Source organism: Antedon bifida, chromosome 8 (assembly GCF_963402885.1).
Source record: "Antedon bifida chromosome 8, ecAntBifi1.1, whole genome shotgun sequence".
NCBI lineage: Eukaryota > Metazoa > Echinodermata > Crinoidea > Comatulida > Antedonidae > Antedon > Antedon bifida.
Genome location: NC_136233.1, coordinates 10,239,038 through 10,261,393, shown reverse-complemented (window position 1 = coordinate 10,261,393; position 22,356 = coordinate 10,239,038). Strand labels below are relative to the sequence as shown.

The 22,356-nt window shown below is 32.8% G+C and overlaps 3 protein-coding genes across 5 annotated transcripts in view; 1 reads left to right on the top strand and 2 right to left on the bottom strand.

Annotated features, from left to right (window-relative positions):
- Nucleotides 1-22,356, top strand: part of LOC144849819 (aspartate aminotransferase, mitochondrial-like) — a 234,676-nt gene that overhangs the window by 126,423 nt on the left and 85,897 nt on the right. The gene's annotated exons all lie outside the window — the stretch shown is intronic.
- LOC144849807 (1,25-dihydroxyvitamin D(3) 24-hydroxylase, mitochondrial-like) lies at nt 1,046-22,338 on the bottom strand. Of its 3 annotated transcripts, none has more exons than XM_078706879.1 (9): nt 22,015-22,338; nt 21,354-21,556; nt 20,790-21,002; nt 18,847-19,007; nt 18,525-18,691; nt 18,231-18,309; nt 17,884-18,043; nt 16,577-16,620; nt 1,046-1,671 (listed from the first exon to the last, which is right to left on the bottom strand). In XM_078706879.1, exons 1-9 carry the CDS (start codon nt 22,209-22,211, stop codon nt 1,555-1,557), a joined length of 1,341 nt encoding a protein of 446 aa, XP_078563005.1. In that variant the 5' UTR covers nt 22,212-22,338; the 3' UTR covers nt 1,046-1,554. The 3 variants fall into 3 exon arrangements, with proteins under 3 accessions (XP_078563005.1, XP_078563004.1, XP_078563003.1); XM_078706878.1 differs by lacking the exons at nt 16,577-16,620; nt 17,884-18,043; nt 18,231-18,309; ... (2 more) ...; nt 20,790-21,002; nt 21,354-21,556 and adding exons at nt 1,906-1,949; nt 2,454-2,613; nt 2,786-2,864; ... (2 more) ...; nt 4,643-4,855; nt 5,132-5,334; XM_078706877.1 differs by lacking the exons at nt 16,577-16,620; nt 17,884-18,043; nt 18,231-18,309; ... (3 more) ...; nt 21,354-21,556; nt 22,015-22,338 and adding exons at nt 1,906-1,949; nt 2,454-2,613; nt 2,786-2,864; ... (3 more) ...; nt 5,132-5,334; nt 5,639-6,283.
- LOC144849806 (1,25-dihydroxyvitamin D(3) 24-hydroxylase, mitochondrial-like) lies at nt 7,401-16,268 on the bottom strand. The gene is made up of 9 exons (XM_078706876.1): nt 13,001-16,268; nt 12,345-12,547; nt 11,624-11,836; nt 11,362-11,534; nt 10,856-11,022; nt 10,502-10,580; nt 8,494-8,653; nt 8,142-8,185; nt 7,401-7,960 (listed from the first exon to the last, which is right to left on the bottom strand). The coding sequence occupies exons 1-9, from the start codon at nt 13,438-13,440 to the stop codon at nt 7,853-7,855; spliced, it is 1,587 nt and encodes a 528-aa protein (XP_078563002.1). The 5' UTR covers nt 13,441-16,268; the 3' UTR covers nt 7,401-7,852.

The following is a 22,356-nucleotide window of genomic DNA, read 5'->3' as shown; positions in this document are numbered from 1 at the left end:
AGGTGTTACAGTTTTAAATACAGTGCACGATTTGAGTACGATCAAAGATAAAAACAGATATATCAGAGTGTTGGCTTAAATTTGCTAGGTCATAAAATCGGTACACTGCATTGCTGACAATATTATTTTCCCGCCGATTAGTCTTCTGACTCAAAAGTGTTCTGTCAGATGTCCTTTATTTTCTGTAAGTCCGTTGTAGTTTTAATTTTTTGGTACTGTGGTAGTTGAATATATAATTGTGTCCAAAATTGTGTCAAAACTACTTTGGAAATGATACTCAGATCTACAAAACTTTTTCTAGTACTTTTATCGCTTTGATATTATACTTATCACCGTAATTCATGCGCTGTTGATATGATTTTGTTGATAACCAAACGCTCCTTGTGTGCCTAATCAGGGTAGTCCATCTATACTTGAGCTTCTTGTATCAACCTGAAAAGTTTTTAGTGTGAAGGCGTGTCTTGACGGAAGCTGCTTAAAACTCGATTCATCAAAAATGTACAAGATAATATCTAATTAGGTAATCTATCAGTGGATAATTTGCAAACATTCACGATAGAATCTTATATAATATAAAAATAAAGACGAAACATTGACCTAGTAAATAGTACATTTCAAAATGTGTAAAGAACATATGGTTCGCCACAAGTTGGTACAGGGTGTACATATGTTTGGTTTTATGAAACACACTCAAACATGTTTGACGCGATCAGAAAAGTCTGTTAGGATTAAAAGTACATATATGTATTTATTTATATTTATTTTCGAAGCTACCATTTTACATGGACGGACACGCAGAAGAGTAATAAACATATTGTTTTTATATTTTGCCATTCTTCTCCTTTCAATCATAAAACAGTAAAATTGTATACTATATGCAGAATAAAACAAACGTGAAAATAAAAATGTATTATCTAGGTTTTGAATTTTCTTTAAACATGTGTTATAGTTATTATAACAAATATTGATATAATCATTATATTTACCATACTGGAGAGTAAATGTTTGCCTTTTAACCCGATAAAAACGATAAATCTACTTGATATATCGTTGCCTTCTTGATTTTCGAGTTATTTTCTTTATTTTCTATATCCTTTTTTTCTCATTCTCAGTATATACTTATTTATTTTTTATAATAAAGAGCTTATATTGTCTATTTTATATTGCTCATAATAATAGACATTCTATTGTTACATGTTATTATATAAACATTATTGTTTCAATTCATTTGTTTCTCTGTGTTGTAAAATAAAATCACTTAAATCATCAGTAAATTCGAGTCGAGTTTTTAAAATAGGCCGCTGCTACCTACCTCTTTGACCGTGATTCTGGTCACAAGTCTTATCGAATAGTGACTTAAAACTGGAGGTCAAAGTGGCAACCGTACGATTGATTATTAGGATAAAATCAATTACTGACATTGCTGTTGATACAAAAAAGATTCCAACCGCCCCTAACTAACAATGTTCCAGCATGGAGGACAAACAATTTTGTTTTGCCTAATGTGGCGTTCTGATTTACATATATGAACACTTTATGATTAATTATTGATCTTTAGACACCGTTATTCCTTTCGACCAGACGCAGGTTGAGTGGCTGGTCCGGAACTAAAATTGTCCTTGATACAGGTTTAATATCCTTGTCAATTTGCAACTGGAAGTTTCTTATAATCTACAAAAAATACATACATAGTGATAGTATATGTATTAATTAGGGTGGTGTTACACAAAGATTAAACAATTTTTATAATTATTTCTTCCAAAACTATCACAGATATGATTAGCGTATTGTATAAAGTGGAAGAAAGAGTGAAAATAGGAAAATAAGACTGAAAATTCTAAAGTGAGTATTTAATATCAAAGGGATCATAAACTAACTGATCCAGTAAAATAAAAACAATTTTACCATTGGTAACAATGTATGCATCTCTTGTTCAGCCAGCCGACGACCTAAGTATACAAATAGAAAATGTTTCAGTGACAATCAAAACATTATCATCGCTTGCGCATATTGACTAAAATATAACATAGGCATATTCGTGTATATACCCTAACTTTCTATGATATACATGGTGTGAATGATACATTCTTATGACGAAGCTTTATTACAGAATGTGGCTAAAATGATGTATACAAAAATGATGTATACGATAATGCCACATAGGCTGTGAGGATAAAGTACCAAGAATCGGGTGAAAACGTCGAAAATGGATAAATATTTTTGATAAACTCCTATGGTTTTACAATTTTGCAGACAATTTAATTCTAATAAAGTGTTGGTAAGCCTTCTTGTGACTTGATATTTTTCCCCATTCCCATTGGCCCTAAATCATACCAATTTACCATAAAATCTTTTACAAATAAAATTAATTTGTAACAACAAAACAGTTACGAATGTCTGTAGCTTTTTAATTAATATATGAAGTTCTTGGCTAGCTGAAATATACAGCTTACCGATACAACTTCGAACACCCACACCAAATGGCAGCATCAAGAAACTGTTTAATCGTTCGCCTTTCACTCGATCAAGCCATCGTTCAGGTTTGAAGCTCAACGGATCTTCGAAGTATTCTGGAGAACGAGACACAGAGTACGTATCGAGAATGACGGATATCTGAAGAATAAATTAATTGTTTTGAATATATTTATCAGTATTATATGTTAAGGTTAGCCCGATATTGGCATCAAAACTAGTCTACAGGAGAGATTTTGGCCAGCAGTCCAAGTTTGAAAGTTACCATCGTTATGTTATGGGTTAGGTCATTTCGAGTAACCAATGCACTTACCCCAGCTGGTATCATGTATCCATTAATTTCAATATCTCTTTTAACATATCTTGATACTCCTGGTACTATAGGAAATAGCCTATAAAGTATAAAAGGTCATACAAATGACGTTTCTTGTAACCAAAAACTCTCTAAGTTATTGCGTAAAACTTTCATAAAAAATGTCTAGCTATGTTTGTCTTTCATCTTTAATGTTAAAGATGTATTGTCCCCAAAACATAAAAAAAGATAAAATATAAAAAGACAAAGAAACGGTTAAACTCAACCAAAAAAGCCATTGAATTCCAGTCAATTCGAATATTTTTGGTAAATTATAGATTTTTCAGGTAAAGATAAGTAAACGTTTACAACACTGATTATAAGTTGTACTGTTTCTACACTTCATATGTACTAAAATAACTTATTCATATGTACAAAAAATCACAATGATGTTTTTTCACATTTGTTAACTTAGGGAAAAAGATATTTAGGCGTACTTGTTACATTGCTCTGTTAATAAGGTTTTCATGTTATTGGTAGAAAAGAATTAGGCATTTGAAGTTTATGTGTATAGCTAGAAGCATTATTACTCATACAAACTAGAAAGCCACTCCGAGAGTGCATACCTCCGCCTACTGTAAAATTCTCATACATAAGATTTCTCCGGGAAAAAAAATTATGTATATATATATGTGTGTGTGTCTTAATGCTGTTTGTGATTTAGGCTAATTTCACTACAAGCATGTGTATGCGAGTTTGGTGTAATGGTTATGTAACAAGCCTTTCAATTAACAATAGCTTCAGTTGACAATAGAACAACAACGCGAAAATCAAACGAGTGAATTTGAAAAGAAATAGGGTTTTTAAACTACTCGCATCAAAAAAGGTGCACATTAAATCAAATTATGTTTTAAAATTACAAATCAAAAATTATAACTCATGCCTCTTGTACAAAAATGAAGTTTTTTGGACAAGTAGTTCTCGAGAAAATGCAATTTCAGTTTACTTGTTACTTTAAAACTGCTCGCCGGCTTTTGAGAAATTCTGTCCTATCTTTTAACACTAGCAGGTCTGAAAAGTATACTAAAAAGTGGTCCAGAATTGGGACCATGGTCCCAAATGGTCCTGACCACATATCTATCTGTTTATTCATTTTGGTAAATATCTTGTAATTATGTTTTGAGTAATCCTGCTAACAAACAAACTCCTTGGCGGAGGTAAAAGAGCACGACTATCTATTGTACCTTAAACAGCATATTACTTTAAAAAATGTTATCTGAAATACATTAGAGGAAAAGACAACTACATTATTAACCTATGTGTTTCCTGCATGACGGCTTTGAGATAGCTCATCTGGTTGTAGTGATCTTTTGTTGGCGTGATGCCTTCTGGGATAACTCGTGTCACTTCTTCGTATAAACGTTCCTGGCAATCTGGATTCTTTGCAAGGCAGTACAGAATCCATAAAGTGGAGTTGGAAGTCTGTAATTAAACATGCGTCTTCATGTAACCGTTACTTACATTTCGAGAAGATATAAAAGAAAAGTTCAATCTGTGTACGTTTAGAATTTTACGCTTACAGTAACTCACCGTGTCTACTGCTGCCGCTAGCAGTTCTGTCATATTTCCGTAGATTTCTTCTTCACTTAGTTTATCCTGTGCAACAAGGTAAGCAAGAAAACTTCCATCGTCAACTTGTTCTTTGTCACTTTTAGCAACCTTCTCGGCTAGATCGTTTAGTTTCATATCGATTAGGTCACGTGCTTTAAAAAAAATAATAAATTGCATTTCACTCTGCTTATATTTTTCAGTCAAAATAAGGTTTCAGTAGGGATAGGTGGCTTAATGGAAATTGTTAGCTTGATATACAATACTTACACACTTTGAATAGTAAATCCCAGGATTGTTTATGTAGTGTATACATTTTAGTTTTCAACGCCTTTTGAATATGATAAGGTTTAAACAGAAGATCAGCAGATGCTGCCAATACATTTTGAAAAGCGTAGACAAACTCGTCAATGTCCTCATGAATCTTTGGTGAATTCTTATCCAAAATACCAAGACGTTTGTCAAAAAAAACTGTACAAGCAGCTGAAAATGATATACCGAATAATGAATAAACAACGTAGAAAATTAAAATAAAGAGGTAATTAGTCCTAATATTACATAAGTAAATTGCTTACAATATTACTTTAATTATGTTGAAGGCATGGACAAAGTGTCAAGTTATTTAAATATAATTTGTTGACTCTTTCTTAATCCTAGGTTTATTTAAATACCCTTTTATTTCTAAGGGCGTGGATCCGATATGGTTGGTATGCATTGATGAGGACAGAAAGTTAAATGTGACAGATTTATTTAACGTACATTCAAATGACCATCTAAACAGCTCTTCTTCCAGATCTGGTACAATGTCCTTATGTGGACCTTCTTTCGTGCGTAAAGTGTTTATCCGCTTCAGTACATCCGTTGATACAGCATGCATTGAATTTAGAAAGAGAGATATTTCCTGCGGTCGAAGTAAACGTCTACTCATAGTAGAGCGACTTTTGTGCCATCGTTCACCATCCCTTAAACAAATTACACATGCGTTGATATTATTTAGGCCGGAGTCATTGGAAGTCGGATATATTGTTTGTTTACCGTACTATCACGTTAAGCTAACATGGTTATCAACATTACATAATATATCTTTATGATATGATAAAACCTCTAAATACGACGTTGAAGTGATTTGACTATTGTTCTTAATGGATATATTAGTCGTAGAATCGAAACTCGACACTAATTCATGATTTCAAATAATATCTATTTCAAGTTCTACATTGTGCATGCACAGTATACCATTATTATGGTATATATTAAAATACTTACTCCAGCAATATTCCAAGTGGTTTGTTGTTTTCTTTTCTATATTCTATCCAAGGAGCGAATGGAAGTCTCTCGGGATATTTATCTTCAGATCTACAAAACTTTTCTATAAATTTGGGATCGCTTAACACGACCATGTCGAATACAAAAGTGCTGTTTCTGTACATCTTCCCGTACTTCTTGACATTTTCAACATTCATTTCATGGGCTTTCGAAATATCTCCCCGTAATACCTTCGCTGTTGCTATGATTTTGTTGACGATCAAAGGCGCTCCTCGTATGCCTACTCCGGGTAGGTCATTTATTGACTTAAGGTTGTCGTTAACCTGAAGAGTTGGCTTAGACGCTGTAGACGCGGCATATCGAAAAGTGTACTTGAATACTGGATTCGAAATGCCTCTACGAAAGCTGCCTAAAATTGCTGCCATTGTAAATCGTACTAGAACTATAATGCATTATGCAGGTGACAAAACACACAATATATATTTAGTCATAATGTCAACAATGCGAAGCAATATCTAAAAGTTTAAAGTTCAGTGAATACATTGTAAACATATGTTTATCTAATAAAATCCATCATATATATAACTACTGTATATGAAACATGGTACGTCACAAGTTGGTAAACATTGTACATGCTTGTATTATGAACAAGGCCAACAGCCATTAAGTCGCGTGCTACAATGCATAGTGATACCGGACCGACAGACAGACCGACAGACAGACCGACAGACCGACCAACCGACATAGTGAACTATACTGACCGAAATTACTGAACATGTTTAAAAATGTTGAAATGTTTAAAAACATTTATATTTTTTTAATTTACACGTGCGTAGCCTGTCACTTTTGACGTGCTCGTATAACGTAATTTCGAGTTAATTAAGTCAAGAAAACAGGAATCGGGCAAAAAGAGTGCGCAATAACATTTAACGCGCAGTGCGCGCGCAAAAATCTGCGCAGTCATGGCAATTTTGTAAACGCTTAAAATTGCCTGAAAGGTACTCTTATTTCATCGAAAATAAATTTTGAAAATTTTAAGCGCGCGTACGCATGCGTTACATGCGCTACGCACGTAATTGTATTGCCATATGATGATTTATGCCCTGAAATTTATGAGTACCAAATTTTATTTAATTGTGATTCATGGTTGTGAAGATATGATTACAAACGTGATTTCGTTAAATCGTGCGTAGACTGCGTAATTTTTTATTGCGCACCGTGAAAACATACCCACATCAATTCCTGGCCATAAGGAATATTCTGTGAAAAATTGACATAGCTAGATTAAACTGATATCAAGATAAGTTCAGAAAGCGATAAAACGCATAGTGATACCGGACCGACAGACAGACCGACAGACAGACCGACAGACAGACCGACCAACCGACCGACATAGTGAACTATAGAGTCGCGTCCACGCGACTAAAAACACTCAAACATGCTGTTGTTGCGGTAAGGATCAGCATTAAAAGTACATCTACAGTACCATCCAGAAAACATGTACCATATCCACATTACTAAAGTAACAATAATCCGGCCACATTCACTCAACCGTTACAGCAATTTATTTCTCTAGTGAACTGTCTATAGGCTTTTTATTTTAACCTCTAGAAACAAGTTTATAAATGAGTCATTATTACGAAACATTTTGTGTTTTGATTAAATTTTGTTTAATCTTTTTGACATTAATTAAACTGTGTACACCAATTTATTTGCGAATTTTCAGAAGAAGGAGTTCTAGATAGGCGGAAGAGAAATAGCAATATTGTTTTGTATTATGTCATTCATTCTCTATTCAATCATAATTCAGAGAAGTTAAATACTATAAGGAGAATAAAACAAAGGTAAAAATAAATAAAAAAAGTTTGTTTATAGGTAATTATACTTATCATACTGGAGATTGTTTGTTCTTCCTGTTATCTTCTTTTTCTCGTTCTCAGTACATACTTTCTTTATAATGAACATCTTTGTATAATCTATCACTGTTTTCTATTACTCCTATACTATAGATATTACTTTGTTACATTTTTATAAACATTATTGTTTCAATTAATTAAAGATGAGGCCATAATCTTCTTCGATCATGATTCTGTGGTGGTATAAGTCTTATCGGATAGTGACTGGAGGTCCAGTGTATACTATGGCATTAAAAATGACAATCGTACACTTGATTAATAGGAGTATATTAATTACTGACATTGCTTTTTACACATGTTAATTTCTTTCTACCAGACGCAGATCAAGTGGCTGGTCAGGAACCAAAATTGACCTTGACACCGGTTCAATATTCTTGTCAATTTTTAAACGGAAATTTCGTATAATCTAAAAAAAGTGACAATCATCATTAGTGGTACTATGTTTCGCAGAGATAAATGAACTACTCTAAAGGTATTATTTTATGTTTTTGCAATATGCCATTTCACTGTCATATACATTGACTTTGATAAAAGAAATTGGAACTAACAAAAACACAAATTCAATTCTAGAAAATGATAAAGTTTACCATTGGTAATAATGTGTGCATTTCTTGCTCAGCCAGTCGACGGCCTAAAATACAAAAATAATTATTATTGAATAAACGATAGGCTATATAACTATAACTTCTACAATACAGACATCAAATACGAGAGGTAAACATTTAAATCATCATGGTGATAACATGGATACATTTGTTAGCCTTTCTTTTTCATAAACGACCTGTAGCGCCATTAAAAAATAGTTATTTTATGAAATTCGATATGCTTCACTGATTCAATAACCAATAAGTATAATCTTCTAAGTGGTGGTACACTTCAACAATAAATATAAGTTTCGTGTTTATGGTGTTGAAAATTAGACACATAATTAGTACTTACCAATACAACTTCGAACACCAACACCAAATGGTAGCATTAAGAAACTGTTTAATCGTTCGCCTTTCACTCGATCAAGCCATCGTTCAGGTTTGAAGCTCAACGGATCTTCAAAGAATTCTTCATTATGACTGATGGAGTACGTATCGAGAATAACGGTTTTCTAAAATAAATTATTAAGATGGAAGAGAATTTTAAAATAGTTAGTAATCAGGTCATACAGGTCACCCTCCAATTGAAGTTTACTTTTGGGACCCATGTTTGAATGGTCTAGTGCTAGGTTTGGTCTCTAATTAGATTAATTTTAACAACCAGACGGTGAGCTCGCTTCGCTCTAGGAAGTGTAGAGGATGGTTCTCGGAATGATAATGACGCAGGTAAAAAGGTTTTAGAAGGACGTTCTCCTTGTACGTTTTCTGTCGGTTACCATTATTGAAAATGCTTGACATTCGTAAAACTAAACCTACTCTGTTTCACAGAGTCTTAGATGATTAAAAACATTTTAAAGTATAGTGTTTATTGTTTGGTAGGGCCCTTATAGGGCGGAGGTGGGGAGGCGGAGTTCGTTTGAGGGAGGTGCTTATTCAAGGTATATGTTTAATTGTTTAGTTTTAATAATATGGTGACATTTATAATCAAATAAAATCCTCTAATAGATAGTAAAAAAAATAACAAATGCTTGGTAAATTGTAGATAACAGTGCGATGAATTCTACAAATAGTATAACTGTGTTTTTATAAATATAATACAATATTGTGTGTATAAATGTGGATGGGCGTTTATTAGATAATTGGGTTTGGGGCGGGGGGATTATTATTCAAAGTTATTTATTTATTGTGGAGGCGTTTATTCAAATAAATACCATCCTAATAATAATACATTATTTCATTTAAACATCTTTTGAAACTAACTTCCGCGACAGAATGGGCCGTTTCGGCCCAAGAAGGAATACGTTTTAGACGGCTTGCAAAATGGGCAGACATCCATGTCCTAACTGGACACAGATAGCCTACAATTATTCCTGCCAGCTTACTCAATAAACTCTTAAACAAAATTTCTTATCATCAGATCTCCATATGTAATTTTATAATACTATTCCCCACAATATATTCCGATGCTTTATGACGTATATTTAATTTGATCTTTATTATCGATCCGAAAATAAACAAAAAAACTAAAAAGGATATAGCCACTAACGGCCAAGTTAGTTGAAACCAGGTAGTTGCAAGGTGAACCCGTGAACTCATCGTGAACCTGAAAATTACTTTGACCGCGTACAATTGAAATTGAGTTGAAAATCTACCGATGAAATCAGAAATTTTGTGTTAAAACTCTTTATAATATCTTCATAAGATAGAAATATGGAACAATATCGTAATAGTGAAAACTAATGTTATCTAATTTACATTTCGCGGTACATCTGAGATATATCAGGTAGGTATCAAAGGCAGAGATTTGTCCCGAAGTTTTTCCATTGTGCTCGCCTATATCAGAATTAACCATAATTTATATATAGATGACCGGACAAGGAAGTGGCTTTTAAATTAGCTTTTTTTAGAGAAAAATTAAATGTCAGAATTGTTATTTTGCTCGCCGAAGGATGAGAGTAAATCTAATCATGTTGGGTTGTCTGTCCTTCTATCCATTTAGTTTGTATTTACAAAAGCACCTTTATTTATCCATAAATTTTGTGTGGGGTCAAGGTCATATTGATCGGACATTGAGCATTGAGGGAGAACAAAGGGGGGAGGGGTGATGCTTTCGAGTTGGACATTGTTGAAACTTGTTGAAAAGAGCTGTTTTCGGTAATTATTTCATTAAACAGAAAATGATGTTGTAATATTATATTTGAGCCAAAATACAAATTCTGACCGTCAAATAATGTTAGGTGGTCAATTGACCTCTATAACACATCGGACCGATGTTGTGTGTCAGGTCTTTATTGTCCCTTGATACAAGTAGATTTCTAAAACGTCAATGCTTTCCGCCGGTGGTAAATCTGATTACTTACACCTGCTGGTATATTGTATCCATTAATTGCAATATCTTTGGTAACATTTCTTGATACCGCTGTTACTATTGGATATAGTCTGCCAAATACAAATCAAATATTTTTAACGAATATTTATTAGTGCAAAGATCAAATACATACAATTATATAAACTCAGTGATAGCATGGTCGAGAGCTTAGTGACTTGTAAAAGGACCATTCAGACAAAACACACAAATACACTCCAAACACACGTATACATTACTGGACAGAGCAGTAGCCTAGTTTGTAACTTTCAAAACGCATGAATGCTACTCTAAACTGTTATATTAATTTAAAAGAAAGAAGATAATAAGAGAAGCAGAACAAAATAACCTCTGTGTTTCCTGCATGACAGCCTTTAGATAGCTCATCTGGTTGTAGTGTTCTTTTGTTGGCGTGATGCCTTCTGGGATAACTCGTGTAACTTCCTCGTATAAACGTTCCTGGCAATCGGGATTATTTGCAAGGCAGTATAGAGTCCATAAAGTAGAGTTTGAAGTCTGTAATTAAAATCATTTATTTATGAATCGTTGCTATTCCGAATAGAAAATAAATCGACGCAACCGACGCAAAATAAGAAAAATACTCTTCAACCCATTTCGCATACCCCTCTTGAATCCTCACTTTTGCTGCAAAGCAGAAAACGGTGTTCGGTTCCCACTTGACACACAATGTTGGTTATGATCTTACGGCACTTTAAAATACATTACGTCTACGTCTTTACGTTGCGTTCAAGTGAGAACCAAGCTTTATAATAATAAATCCCTCTAAATAGAACAATACAATGTCTAAGATTGTTATGTGATTACTCTGGTTCTTATTATATATATATCACTCACCGTGTCTACTGCCGCTGCTAGCAGTTCTGTCATACTTCCGTAGATTTCTTCATCACTCATTTTGTCCTGTGCGACAAGGTAGGCCAGAAAACTTCCATCGTCAACCTCATCTTTGTCACTTTTAGAAGCCTTCTCTGCCAGCTCATTCAATTTCATATCAATTAGGTCACGTGCTTTAAAAAATAATCAACATCACGACACTGGTTAAGCCTTATAACATAGGAATAAAATAATAAAATAAGGACAATTATTGCTTACTCACACACTCTGAAGAGCAAATCCCAGGATTCGTTATGTAGTTTGTAAGATTTAGTTTTCAACATCTTCTGAATAGAATATGGCTTAAACATGATATCGGCAGTTGTCGCCAATACGTTTTGAAAAGCGTACACAAACTCGTCGATTTCTTCGTGAATCTTCGGTAAGTTTCTGTCCAAAATTCCAAGCCGTTTGTCGAAGAAAACTGTACAAGCAGCTAAAAATAATGACAAATGGTACCAAGTTTATGTCAAAGACAAGGTCAATAATCATTGGTCCAACTTTTCATCGCCTAATTTTTGTAAAGTTTGATCTATTGTTAGAGCGCTGAAACACATTACTTACTGCGGTAAACTACTACATACTCTACCAATAGCTGAAAATAAGTAGTGGTACCTTAGTAAGATTAAGTCAAAAACAATTATCATTAGTTCTTCTTTTCATTGCGTCACCTTTGTGACGATTGATTTATTCTATGGATTGATTGGTTACAGCATTGAAAGTAATAATTATAATTTTTAATAAAAACTTGTATTTGATTAAAAATATTTGTTAAAAATAAAATGTACTGATAATATGTTTCAGACGTTTAGTTATCTATCTAGAGAAGAGTTTACTCTTTCTTGGTTCTGACGCTTGTTCTCCTTGGGTATTTATAAATCGTTCTACATACATACATTTTGATAGAAACTAGTATTTGAACGATACATTTCATCGTAACGTACATTCAAATGACCATCTAAACAGCTCTTCCTCCAGATCCGGTACGATGTCCTTATTTGGTCCATTTTTCGGGCGTAAAGATTTTAGTCTCTCTAGTGTATCAGTTGATACACCGTGCATAGGATTTATAAAGAGAGATATTTCTTTAGGTCGAAGTAAACGTCTACTCATGGCAGAGCGAATCTTATGCCACTTTTCACCATCTCTAAATGGAAGAACACATTGTGTTAAGTTAATGTATTCACATTCATGTTAAATGAACAAACATATTATCAATATTGAATTTGTGATAAACTGACAGTGTTTGCTTTAACGCTTGCTGCTGACAGCAAAGCGTCATGATTTAAGATGTTGCATTTAATTTTACTTACAAACGACATTGAAAGGGTAGGTTAGTGTTGTCATGTTTGTGTAAATCTTTCCATTGAAAAAATAAAATCTATTAAGACATAATTATTTACATTTCTAATTGTCTCCATAACTACCAGATATAAAAAGATGAAAAAGGAAACGAATTTGACAAAAGTATACGTTTATTGAAAAGCTTAAACCTACTACGCTAACAACATTTGGCTGTTCTTCTAAGATATTAAATTCATTAATAACATAAATGACAACTTATCTGAATTTATTTATAATTTACTTAGAATCTACTTACTCCAGCAATACACCGAGTGGTTTATTGTTCTCTTTTCTATATTCTATCCAAGAAATTAGTTGAAATCTCTCGGGATATTTATCTTCAGATCTGCAGAATGTTTCTATAAGTTTGGGATCGCTTAACACAACCATATCGATTACGAAAGTGCTGTTTCTGTACATCTTCCCGTACTTCTTGGCGTTTTCCATGTTCATTTTATGGGCTTTCGACATATCTTGCCGTAATGCCTTCGCTGTTGATATGATTTTGTTGACGATTAAAGGCGCTCCTCGTATGCCTAATCCGGGTAGGTCATTAATAGATTTCAGCTTCGTGTCGCTAATCTGAAGAGTCGGCTTAGAGGCTGCTGCAGTAGACGCAGCATATCGTAATGTCGTGTACTTCAATAAGGATGTTGACATGCGGTTTTGGAAGCTGCCACTAATTATTCCTGCCATTGTTTCAAAATTGTATTCGCACTTGTTGCCTGGAGTTTGAAATGTAAATGTTTTGATAAAAGCACACAGGCTATGTTTTCATAATGTAAACAAAACCAATACTTACTTTCTGCATTGTTTGATATAAGCCAAAATCCAAAAGTTCAAAGTTCAATTTAAATACATAACGAATCCATATTCCATTTAAATTAGGACATATTATGCAAACAACTTGATAGATTACAAACGTTAATCCATTTCCCCTTAATGAAACATGAAAACGATATTTTAAAAATGAGCTACAAACGTCGGAACAATTCAATTATGCAGTAACTAACTAACAGTGTTTATGAATGCGATGGTACATCCTACAGTATAGATTACACTATGTACAGTAGCTTGAAGTAAAAATAATTCATTACTAATGGTGGAATAGTTATACAGTACTTTACCTGCTACAACACTACCAAGTAACTTATTGTTCCTTTTCCAAATTTCATCCAAGGAATTTGTATCTTATGTACGGTTGGGATCGCTTAAAATAATAATATTATCGATTTCATCGTTTCCATTTAAATTCAGAAATGTTGCTACAAGTTCAAGGTCAAGTTAACATTTATTTATTTCAAAACAAAATAACAATAAAAAAACATTTCTTTTAATTTACAAATATTGTATAAATTAAAACAGACTGGAAAAGAAAGAAGTGTCTTTAAAAAATGGTAATATATTTCTTTGAGTTTTGAAAGTGACAAGGTCCCAAAAAATGGAAGCGAATTGTTTTGATTGCATTTTGCTGGTATTATAAGCAATACAAACCAAAATTTGACCTATTTAATATATTTTATAACATATAAACATTGGTAATATCAGATTGTTATCAGTTTTCTTTAAATGCCGTATTTGGATAATTATTATAAACTTGATGGTACGCATATCTAGGTCGTGCATGTCTTACATGTGATACAGGAACAAAAAAAATAGACACGGTGATTTATGTGTCAACTAAAATTAACACCGTCGGAACTACTTCCGAATGAGAAACTTGTCACAAATGAGTCCAAATTGTTGAGTCAAATTTAAACAAACCCAATTAATGTTGTATGTAACATTAGGATTGAGGGTTAGAGAAGAAGATGAGTACAAAGAGAAACAGTTTTTAAATCTATTCTTTATCCACTCAGTAACTGAACTATTTTGTTCATGTTTTACAATTAATATACCACTAAAGAAAGTAAAACATTAGTGATTTAGTACTTTGTTGAAACTGTTACTGTCATAGTCGACTGAAATAGTAAAGTACATGTAACGATACAACACTACGACGTTTATATTTTTAATTAAATTTTAAATTATTAATTAACAGTAACACAGTTTATTTGTATATGTGTTTTTATATCTCACAGTAAGAAATTTGCGCTTCAAATAGGGACCAAAAATAGTTTATATATTTATTGTCAAAATATGTTATACACTACTTATAACTAACTACAGTATTGCAATACTATACCTACTATTAGACCTATAAGTTTATCCTCAAAGGGCCCATACACTCTAAAAACAGTGTTTAGAGTCTAAACACAAAGCTCCTCACGATGCTTGTCCCTCTTTTTTTTTTGACGCGTTTAATCGCTAAACGTGTTTAGATTTAATGTGCTTAGGTATTCAACATGTTTACCAATAATGTGCTTAGGCATTTAACATTTACCAATAATGTGCTTCAAGGTATTCAACGTGTTTCACTATACAAACGTTTAGTAATTCAATGCGTTTAGGGAAGCAGCAATTTGAAACAAATGCACTAAAATATACAAAATAAAAATGTTCATTTGGTATACAATACTCCTAACTTGCCTCCTCAATCTTCTTCAGTGAACATAAAATAGCTGAAGTTGTAAATTTCAAATTGAACGCGTGCTCAGTTAAATATCATGCTAGTGCCACCAACTTATGAAACACCTAAACACGTTTTGATTCTAAACGCCATACAGAAAATAACAAAACCTCAACACTTTAGAGCTAAACATATTTTAAATGCTAAACACATTTACATTCAACACTATGGGAGCTCCATATGTTTAAATTCTGAACGTGTGGAGGTAATGCGTGGAGCATTTGTTTGCATTAACATTTGTATATCTGGTTGTGCTAAGCACTTTTTAAACATGATCTAAACACCTAGTAAAGCTAAACATCTGGAGAGTTTAAAAACAAAAATCAGTGCGCTAACTCAAAATTTCTAAACATTTTTCTATACGCAAACACTTGCTAAACATGTCTTACATGTGTTTAAAAGCTCTAAGTTGTTTTTAGAGTGTACATTTACCTACTTGTGTGTTAAAAATAATTTACTGAGAGACTGAGAGATTGTAATGTTCCAATCATTGCCAATCAATACGTTTGTATAAAACGTATATTAATCTATTAAAATAGCATTTTTAAGAAATTTGATTATAATAAATGATATCTTAGAAAAATCGGAACTTTAGGAATATTATGTTTACACAAACATAAAATACTTATGGAAGGAACTGGTGAAACTTTCCGTATTTATGTGCCCCGTAAACCGATTGAAATTAACAAACTTGCTCTAAAGCCAGAGGTTCTAGGGGGCGAAGTCCCTTGGCGCCCCCTAGCCCCAGTTCATGGTTGCTCGATTCGCTCAAAAAGTACAAAATTATAAAAAATTATATAAATCCGTACCCCCCACATTAAATCATGCATACGGCATTTTGCGGATGGAACAACTTTTTAGAAAAATCCAAACATAATCGCCTCGAGGTAATAGTCTGCAATAATTATAAAACTTTTTTAACGCGCAATTAATGTTTTACATCATCTATGCAATTTATTACTCCAGTTGATCAATCGTATTTGACTTTATACACGTCACGGTCTAGCAGGCGTAGATTAAGTGGCTGATCGGGAACCAAAATTGCCTTTGATACTGGGTTAACTTCCTTGTCAATTTCAAGCTGGAAGTTTTTTATAATCTACAAAATCAGAAAAGAAAGTTTCAAATTGTTTACTTTGCTTGCAAAATGTCGCATATTATAAACGATAGAGGACAGGCATATTAAACAAAGTGGAACTACTGTAAAAGTGAAAAGATAAGGCGAAGAGAACTGAAATGAATTTCTTAATTAAACAAAATTACCATTGGTAACAATGTGTGCAGCTCTTGTTCAGTCAAACGACGACCTAATACAGTAAAAATAATAATACTTGTTTATAAATAAATGAAGTTTCACTTTGTATTATAGGGATAATTGCTAACAATGAAAAATCATCTGTACTCAATGTCTAAAAGCCAGTGTACGTAACCTGCGACCCGTTTCTTTAAATTGAAAAACTCAATATAATCCAGCCTGGCGTGCTACAAAAAGAAATGGTGTCAATTGTGGAGGGATAAATAATTTGGGCTTCAAGTGCAGGGTTTGTATTCCTTTATTGTCCTTGCTATTATTGGACCTGGCAGACGAGCCCAGGCCTACCAAATTAATACTGCTGCTTCACCACTGGTTGTGTGTATTTCGCTCCCGATAATTTTAAACATTTGGGAGGAAGAAGGAGTTTAATTTTCTAATTCGTGAGATAACTAACTTGTTGGACGAAAAAACAAAAAATATGCACAACTTAATTACAAATTGCTTCTTAGAATTTTACCAAAAAAATTACAATTATATAAATGGAATATTAAAAACACACAAAAAAAATGTGAGTTATGTGATGTAACTGAGGATGAAAAACACATGTTTTTCAAATGTAAAAGCAATGTCTTATTATGGACAAAAATCAATAAAGTATTTAAAAGGTTAGATAATAGTAAATGTTCTATTGAATAACTTGTTTTTGGGTGTGAATGCAACATAAAGAATTAGTTATACTCAATTGCTCTATATTCTATATACAAAATAAAAATATTGCCAGAATTAAATAGGTCAATCTGTAAAAACTTATGGATCATGTTTAAAAATATGCTTACACAAGAGAATTCCGTGAATATATTTTATTAAGTTTTTGTTTTGAAGGTTACTGTAAATAAACTAATTTGTACAAAAATGTAAATAGTGCAAATAAAAAAAAGAAAAAAAAAGGGAAAACACTAACAAGAAGAGTAAACAGAAAGTACTGATAATGCTATACTCTACAAGCAACTAGTTATTGAGTTGCTTTTGATTCTCTATATTTTATAGATATTGTTTCAGTTTATATTATGTAGTGTAAATGTATAAATAATCTCCAGCAGAGTTTTTATAAGATGTAAGGAGAAACTTAATATGTATAAATGAAAATATTTATATATATTTAAAAAATAACAATAATAAAATTGTTTATTTATCAAAATGATTATGTTTTGAAATGAAATAAAGGTGAGTGAACCTCACAAAAGAGAAAAAAAACTTATTGTTGGACGTGTGGTACTGAAATATAAAATTAATTAATAAGAAAAATAAAGCTTACCAATACAACTTCGAACACCTACACCAAATGGTAACATCAAAAAATTGTTTAAACTTTCACCTTTCACTCGATCAAGCCATCGTTCAGGTTTGAAGCTCAACGGATCTTCAAAGTATTCTGGATTACGGGCCATTGTGTACGTATCGAGGAGAACGGTTTTCTATAATAAATTGGTTTATAATATACTTAAAAGCAGTATTTTTCAAACCTGCAAATAAGGTCCAAAATAATGAGAAGTAACTCGATCGTATGAAAGCCATCCGACACTAATCGAGGAACACAAAACATTCTGGTCTTCATTGTAGAAAGATTATGGTTTCTTTTTTTCGCAGAATGTAAGCACTTACCCCAGCTGGGATATTGTATCCATCAATTTCTATATCTCTGTTAATTCGTCTTGATACTCCTGGTACAGTTGGATATAACCTGAAAACAATAGCAAATAAAATAGAATATAACTATTTAGTGAATGGCCTTACGAATCGAATGGTTAAGTGCATATATAAGTTCAGTATGAAGTTTAATGAATTATAACCTCAACAGTTACTTCAACCCACTTGTGTAAACGCATACAGTAAGAATAGTTAACACACAAAATATAATTCTACAACTTTAAATGCAACAGAAATGATTATAATAACCTCAGTGTTTCCTGCATGACGGCTTTTAGATAGGTCATCTGGTTGTAGTGACCTTTTGTTGGCGTGATGCCTTCTGGAAGGACTCGTGTCACTTCTTCGTATAAACGTTCCTGGCACTTAGGATTCTTTGCAAGACAGTAAAGTATCCATAGCGTAGAGTTGGAAGTCTGTAATAAAATAGTTGATCATGAACATGATTTTATTTCTGCAAAACATGATTTTAAGAAAGTGAAAGAAATAAAAATAAAGCATGTTTTAGTGCGAAAGAATATAGTAGATTGTGCTCGGATTAAACTATTAGTGTTGGCAGACTGTCACTCACCGTGTCTACTGCCGATGATAGCAGTTCTGTCATATTTCCGTAGATTTCTTCATCACTCAATTTATCCTGTGCGACAAGGTACGCCAGAAAACTTCCATCGTCAACTTGTTCTATGTCACTTTTAGAAAGCTGGTTTAGTTTCATATCGATTAGGTCCCGTGCTTTGAAAATAATAAATAAGCCTAATATCTTTATACTCCTCTAACAATAAAGAAAACCGTTACATAAATATTCTTAAATCCCACGATGTACCCTCTTGTTAGTTTCCGAAATAACGTTAACAGACAAAATATAATGTTAATTTAAAATTACTTTTAAATTTTACTCGTTATCCTTGGCAGTAATTAAAAAATGTATTCAAATAATTCATTAATAACGACGAAATACCATTTTATAGAAACATTGTTTTCGTGATTTTACATAGTTAATAAGCCATTTTAGTGTAACACCTTTTATACTATAGTGGAATAGCTTGTTCAGTAATATACTGTGGTCAATGATGTCAAATGCCTTTTACAAATCCAAAGATGTGGTAATTACGAACTCTTTATTTTCAAATTTTGTGTACGAGGTCAATTATAGCGTGGGCGGGTGAATGAATGTTTCGGATAAAAATCACAGGCACAGAATAAAATCTAAACCGCCCAAAGATATACTGAAATTTAATTAATTAATTTGAAACGATAAAGATGAGGAAATCTGTGAGAATGAGAAAAAGTCGGCCCAACCGAGACTCGAATCCGGAACCTTCGTCTTGATATGCAGATGTCCTAACCATTAGACCACTGGGGCTTTCATGGTATAGCATCACCAACTACCTTGACTGCCTTTTTTTTATATCAAAACCAGGTGTTTTGTTTGGATCAAGTGATTGAAGATTGAATCACTTTTGACACTTCCTCCTCATTTACATGATAAAAAACATAGAGTTACTTTGCCTGTTTAGCAGGTAATCAGGGAGTATTTTGCCGTTGATGGCTCAATACTGTCTCGTACATTGAAACCAACATTGATTGATTTTTACGTTGATATGTTTGTCAGACACGGAGTGGGTAATTTGGTATACTGCTAAATGATCAGATATGTCTGAGATTAGTACACCAGATTCAGAAAGTGTATTTGAGAAAATGTTGTCAACTAATGAAGATGTGTTGTTTTGTATTCTAGTCGAAACTCGATGCGTAAAATGAATGCGACATCATTACTTCTAGAAAATCATTTACAAACTCGGTCGATGCGTGTAATTTAATGTTAAAATCACCCATCAATTGGCATGATTATTGAATTAAAAAGTTGTATTGTTACATTTTTTTTTATTTCAATGAAAATACATTCACACGATTCAATACATAATATTTTTTCTCTCCTTTATATCTATTTTAGAAGAAACAAACATACCCACTCCCTTTTCTTTTACGATTCTTTCTATCTAATGCAAGGAAGTCATAGCTCGGTAAATATTGTCGATGTATTGTTTAACCATATTTCCGATATTCCTATTGATGTAAAGGAGTGGTAGATTAAGTTTAGGTATTTAGTTCATCAATGTGTTTATGATACTTCGAATATTATAGTGAAGGAAAGAATAACCAATATGTTTTAATTCCTTTACAGATTCATTCAAGTCATATTGACTCATATAAGAACATGTCTCAACAGCATTTAGCCTATTTCTGAGACTATATTCAATAAATCCGTCATGTTCATTATTACCGTTACCAATATATGGATTAAATAGTATATACATTGGATGAGATATTTCGTTTGTTTGTTGTCTCCATGCTTTTATTTTGTATGCTTATTGATTGTATTAGTCTAATAACTATATATTTTATAAATTAATATAATATATAATATTATTGTTTATATCTACTACTTAACTTTAGTTATAACAATTGTTACAATTTGTGGTAACAAAGGAATATTGTTTTTACCATACTTACAGACTCTGAAAAGCAAATCCCATGATTCTTTATGCAGTTTGTAAGATTTAGTTTTCAGCATCTTTTGAATAGAATAAGGTTTCAACATCAGGTCAACAGTTGTCGCCAATACGTTTTGAAAAGCGTAGACAAACTCGTCGATTTCTTCATGAATCTTCGGTGAATTCTTGTCCAAAATTCCAAGACGTTTGTCGAAGAAAACTGTACAAGCAGCTGAAAGTAAATATCAATAAAAAAACACATAGTACAGGTTAAATTGTCATACATTTATCAGGAGCCAAGTACTACTATTTTAACAAATTTAAAACAAATTGCCGTTGTGTTTGAATAGCCATATTACAACCTCTGACTACATTTTCAAACTTTAAAAATGTGATGACCTTATATCACTACCATATATTTGGGCACATAAAAGCTTTTTTTGTCAAAAAATAATAATAACTATATCGATTTTTATAGAGCACATACCACTCAAGAGTGCTCAAGGTGCGAAATAGTGTAGGCAAAGCTTGATAGTCATTGTGTTTTCATGTATATATGTGTTATTAATTCATCATAACATACATTCAAATGACCATCTAAACAGCTCTTCTTCCAGATCCGGTACGATGTCCTTATTTGGACCTTCTTTCGGTCGTAAAGTGTTTAGCCTCTTTAGTACATCCGCCGATACACCGTACATAGAATTTATATAAAGAGATATTTCCTGAGGTCTGAGTAAACGTCTACTCATAGCAGAACGTATCTTGTGCCATTGTTCACCATCCCTACAAGAAAAACAATTGTGTTGGCTACTCACTAGACTGTGTGTCAGCCATAATTATTTCAGTGTGAAAAAGAAAACCGAGCATGTGCATTATTAATCATTTTGAGATCAACTGTGGTTCCTAGTTGCTGGATCAGTTCCAATAGACAATGCATGTCCACGTTTTTACAATTAAGATTTATCATATTTGTTCACTCCAAATCAAATCAATCATTATGTTTAAGTGTTTGATTAGACAAGAATGTGTGGTCTACATAACGTATGGACAACATATGTCTATCAATTACGACTTAAATAAAGATGGTATACTGTATTCTATATTGTTAATACCACGTGATTCCATCATCCTAAAATATGCCTACACTATAATTGCAATTTCATAGCTACACTATAATTGCAATTTCATAGCCACCCTAAAAGTAAGATAGTATGTATAAGGTCTACACAGACTTTACTTACTCCAGCAATATACCAAGTGGTTTGTTGCTCTCTTTTCTATATTCTATCCACGGACTGAATTGCATTCTCTGTGGATATTTATCTTCAGATCTACAAAATATTTCTATAAGTTTGGGATCGCTTATTACAATCAGATCAAATACAAACATGCTGTTTCTGTACATTTTCCCGTACTTCTTTGCGTATTCACCATTCATCTCATGTGTTTTCGTTATACCTCTCCATAATCTCAGCGTCGTTGATATGATTTTGTTGACGATTAATGGGGCTCCCCGTATGCCTACTCCGGGTAGAGCATCTACAGGCTTAAGCTTCTTGTTAATCCGAGGAGTTGGCTTAGAA

Coding starts and splice junctions, on each gene's coding strand:
- LOC144849807 (XM_078706877.1), bottom strand. CDS start 6,063: ATGGCAGCAATTTTAGGCAGCTTTCGTAGAGGCATTTCGAATCCAGTA. Junction 4,856..5,131: donor GTTTAGATGGTCATTTGAAT/GTACGTTAAATA, acceptor TATCATTTTCAG/CTGCTTGTACAGTTTTTTTT. Junction 4,528..4,642: donor GGATTTACTATTCAAAGTGT/GTAAGTATTGTA, acceptor TTTTTTTTAAAG/CACGTGACCTAATCGATATG.
- LOC144849806 (XM_078706876.1), bottom strand. CDS start 13,440: ATGGCAGGAATAATTAGTGGCAGCTTCCAAAACCGCATGTCAACATCC. Junction 11,837..12,344: donor GTTTAGATGGTCATTTGAAT/GTACGTTACGAT, acceptor CATTATTTTTAG/CTGCTTGTACAGTTTTCTTC. Junction 8,186..8,493: donor TGGTGTTCGAAGTTGTATTG/GTAAGTACTAAT, acceptor TTTGTATTTTAG/GCCGTCGACTGGCTGAGCAA.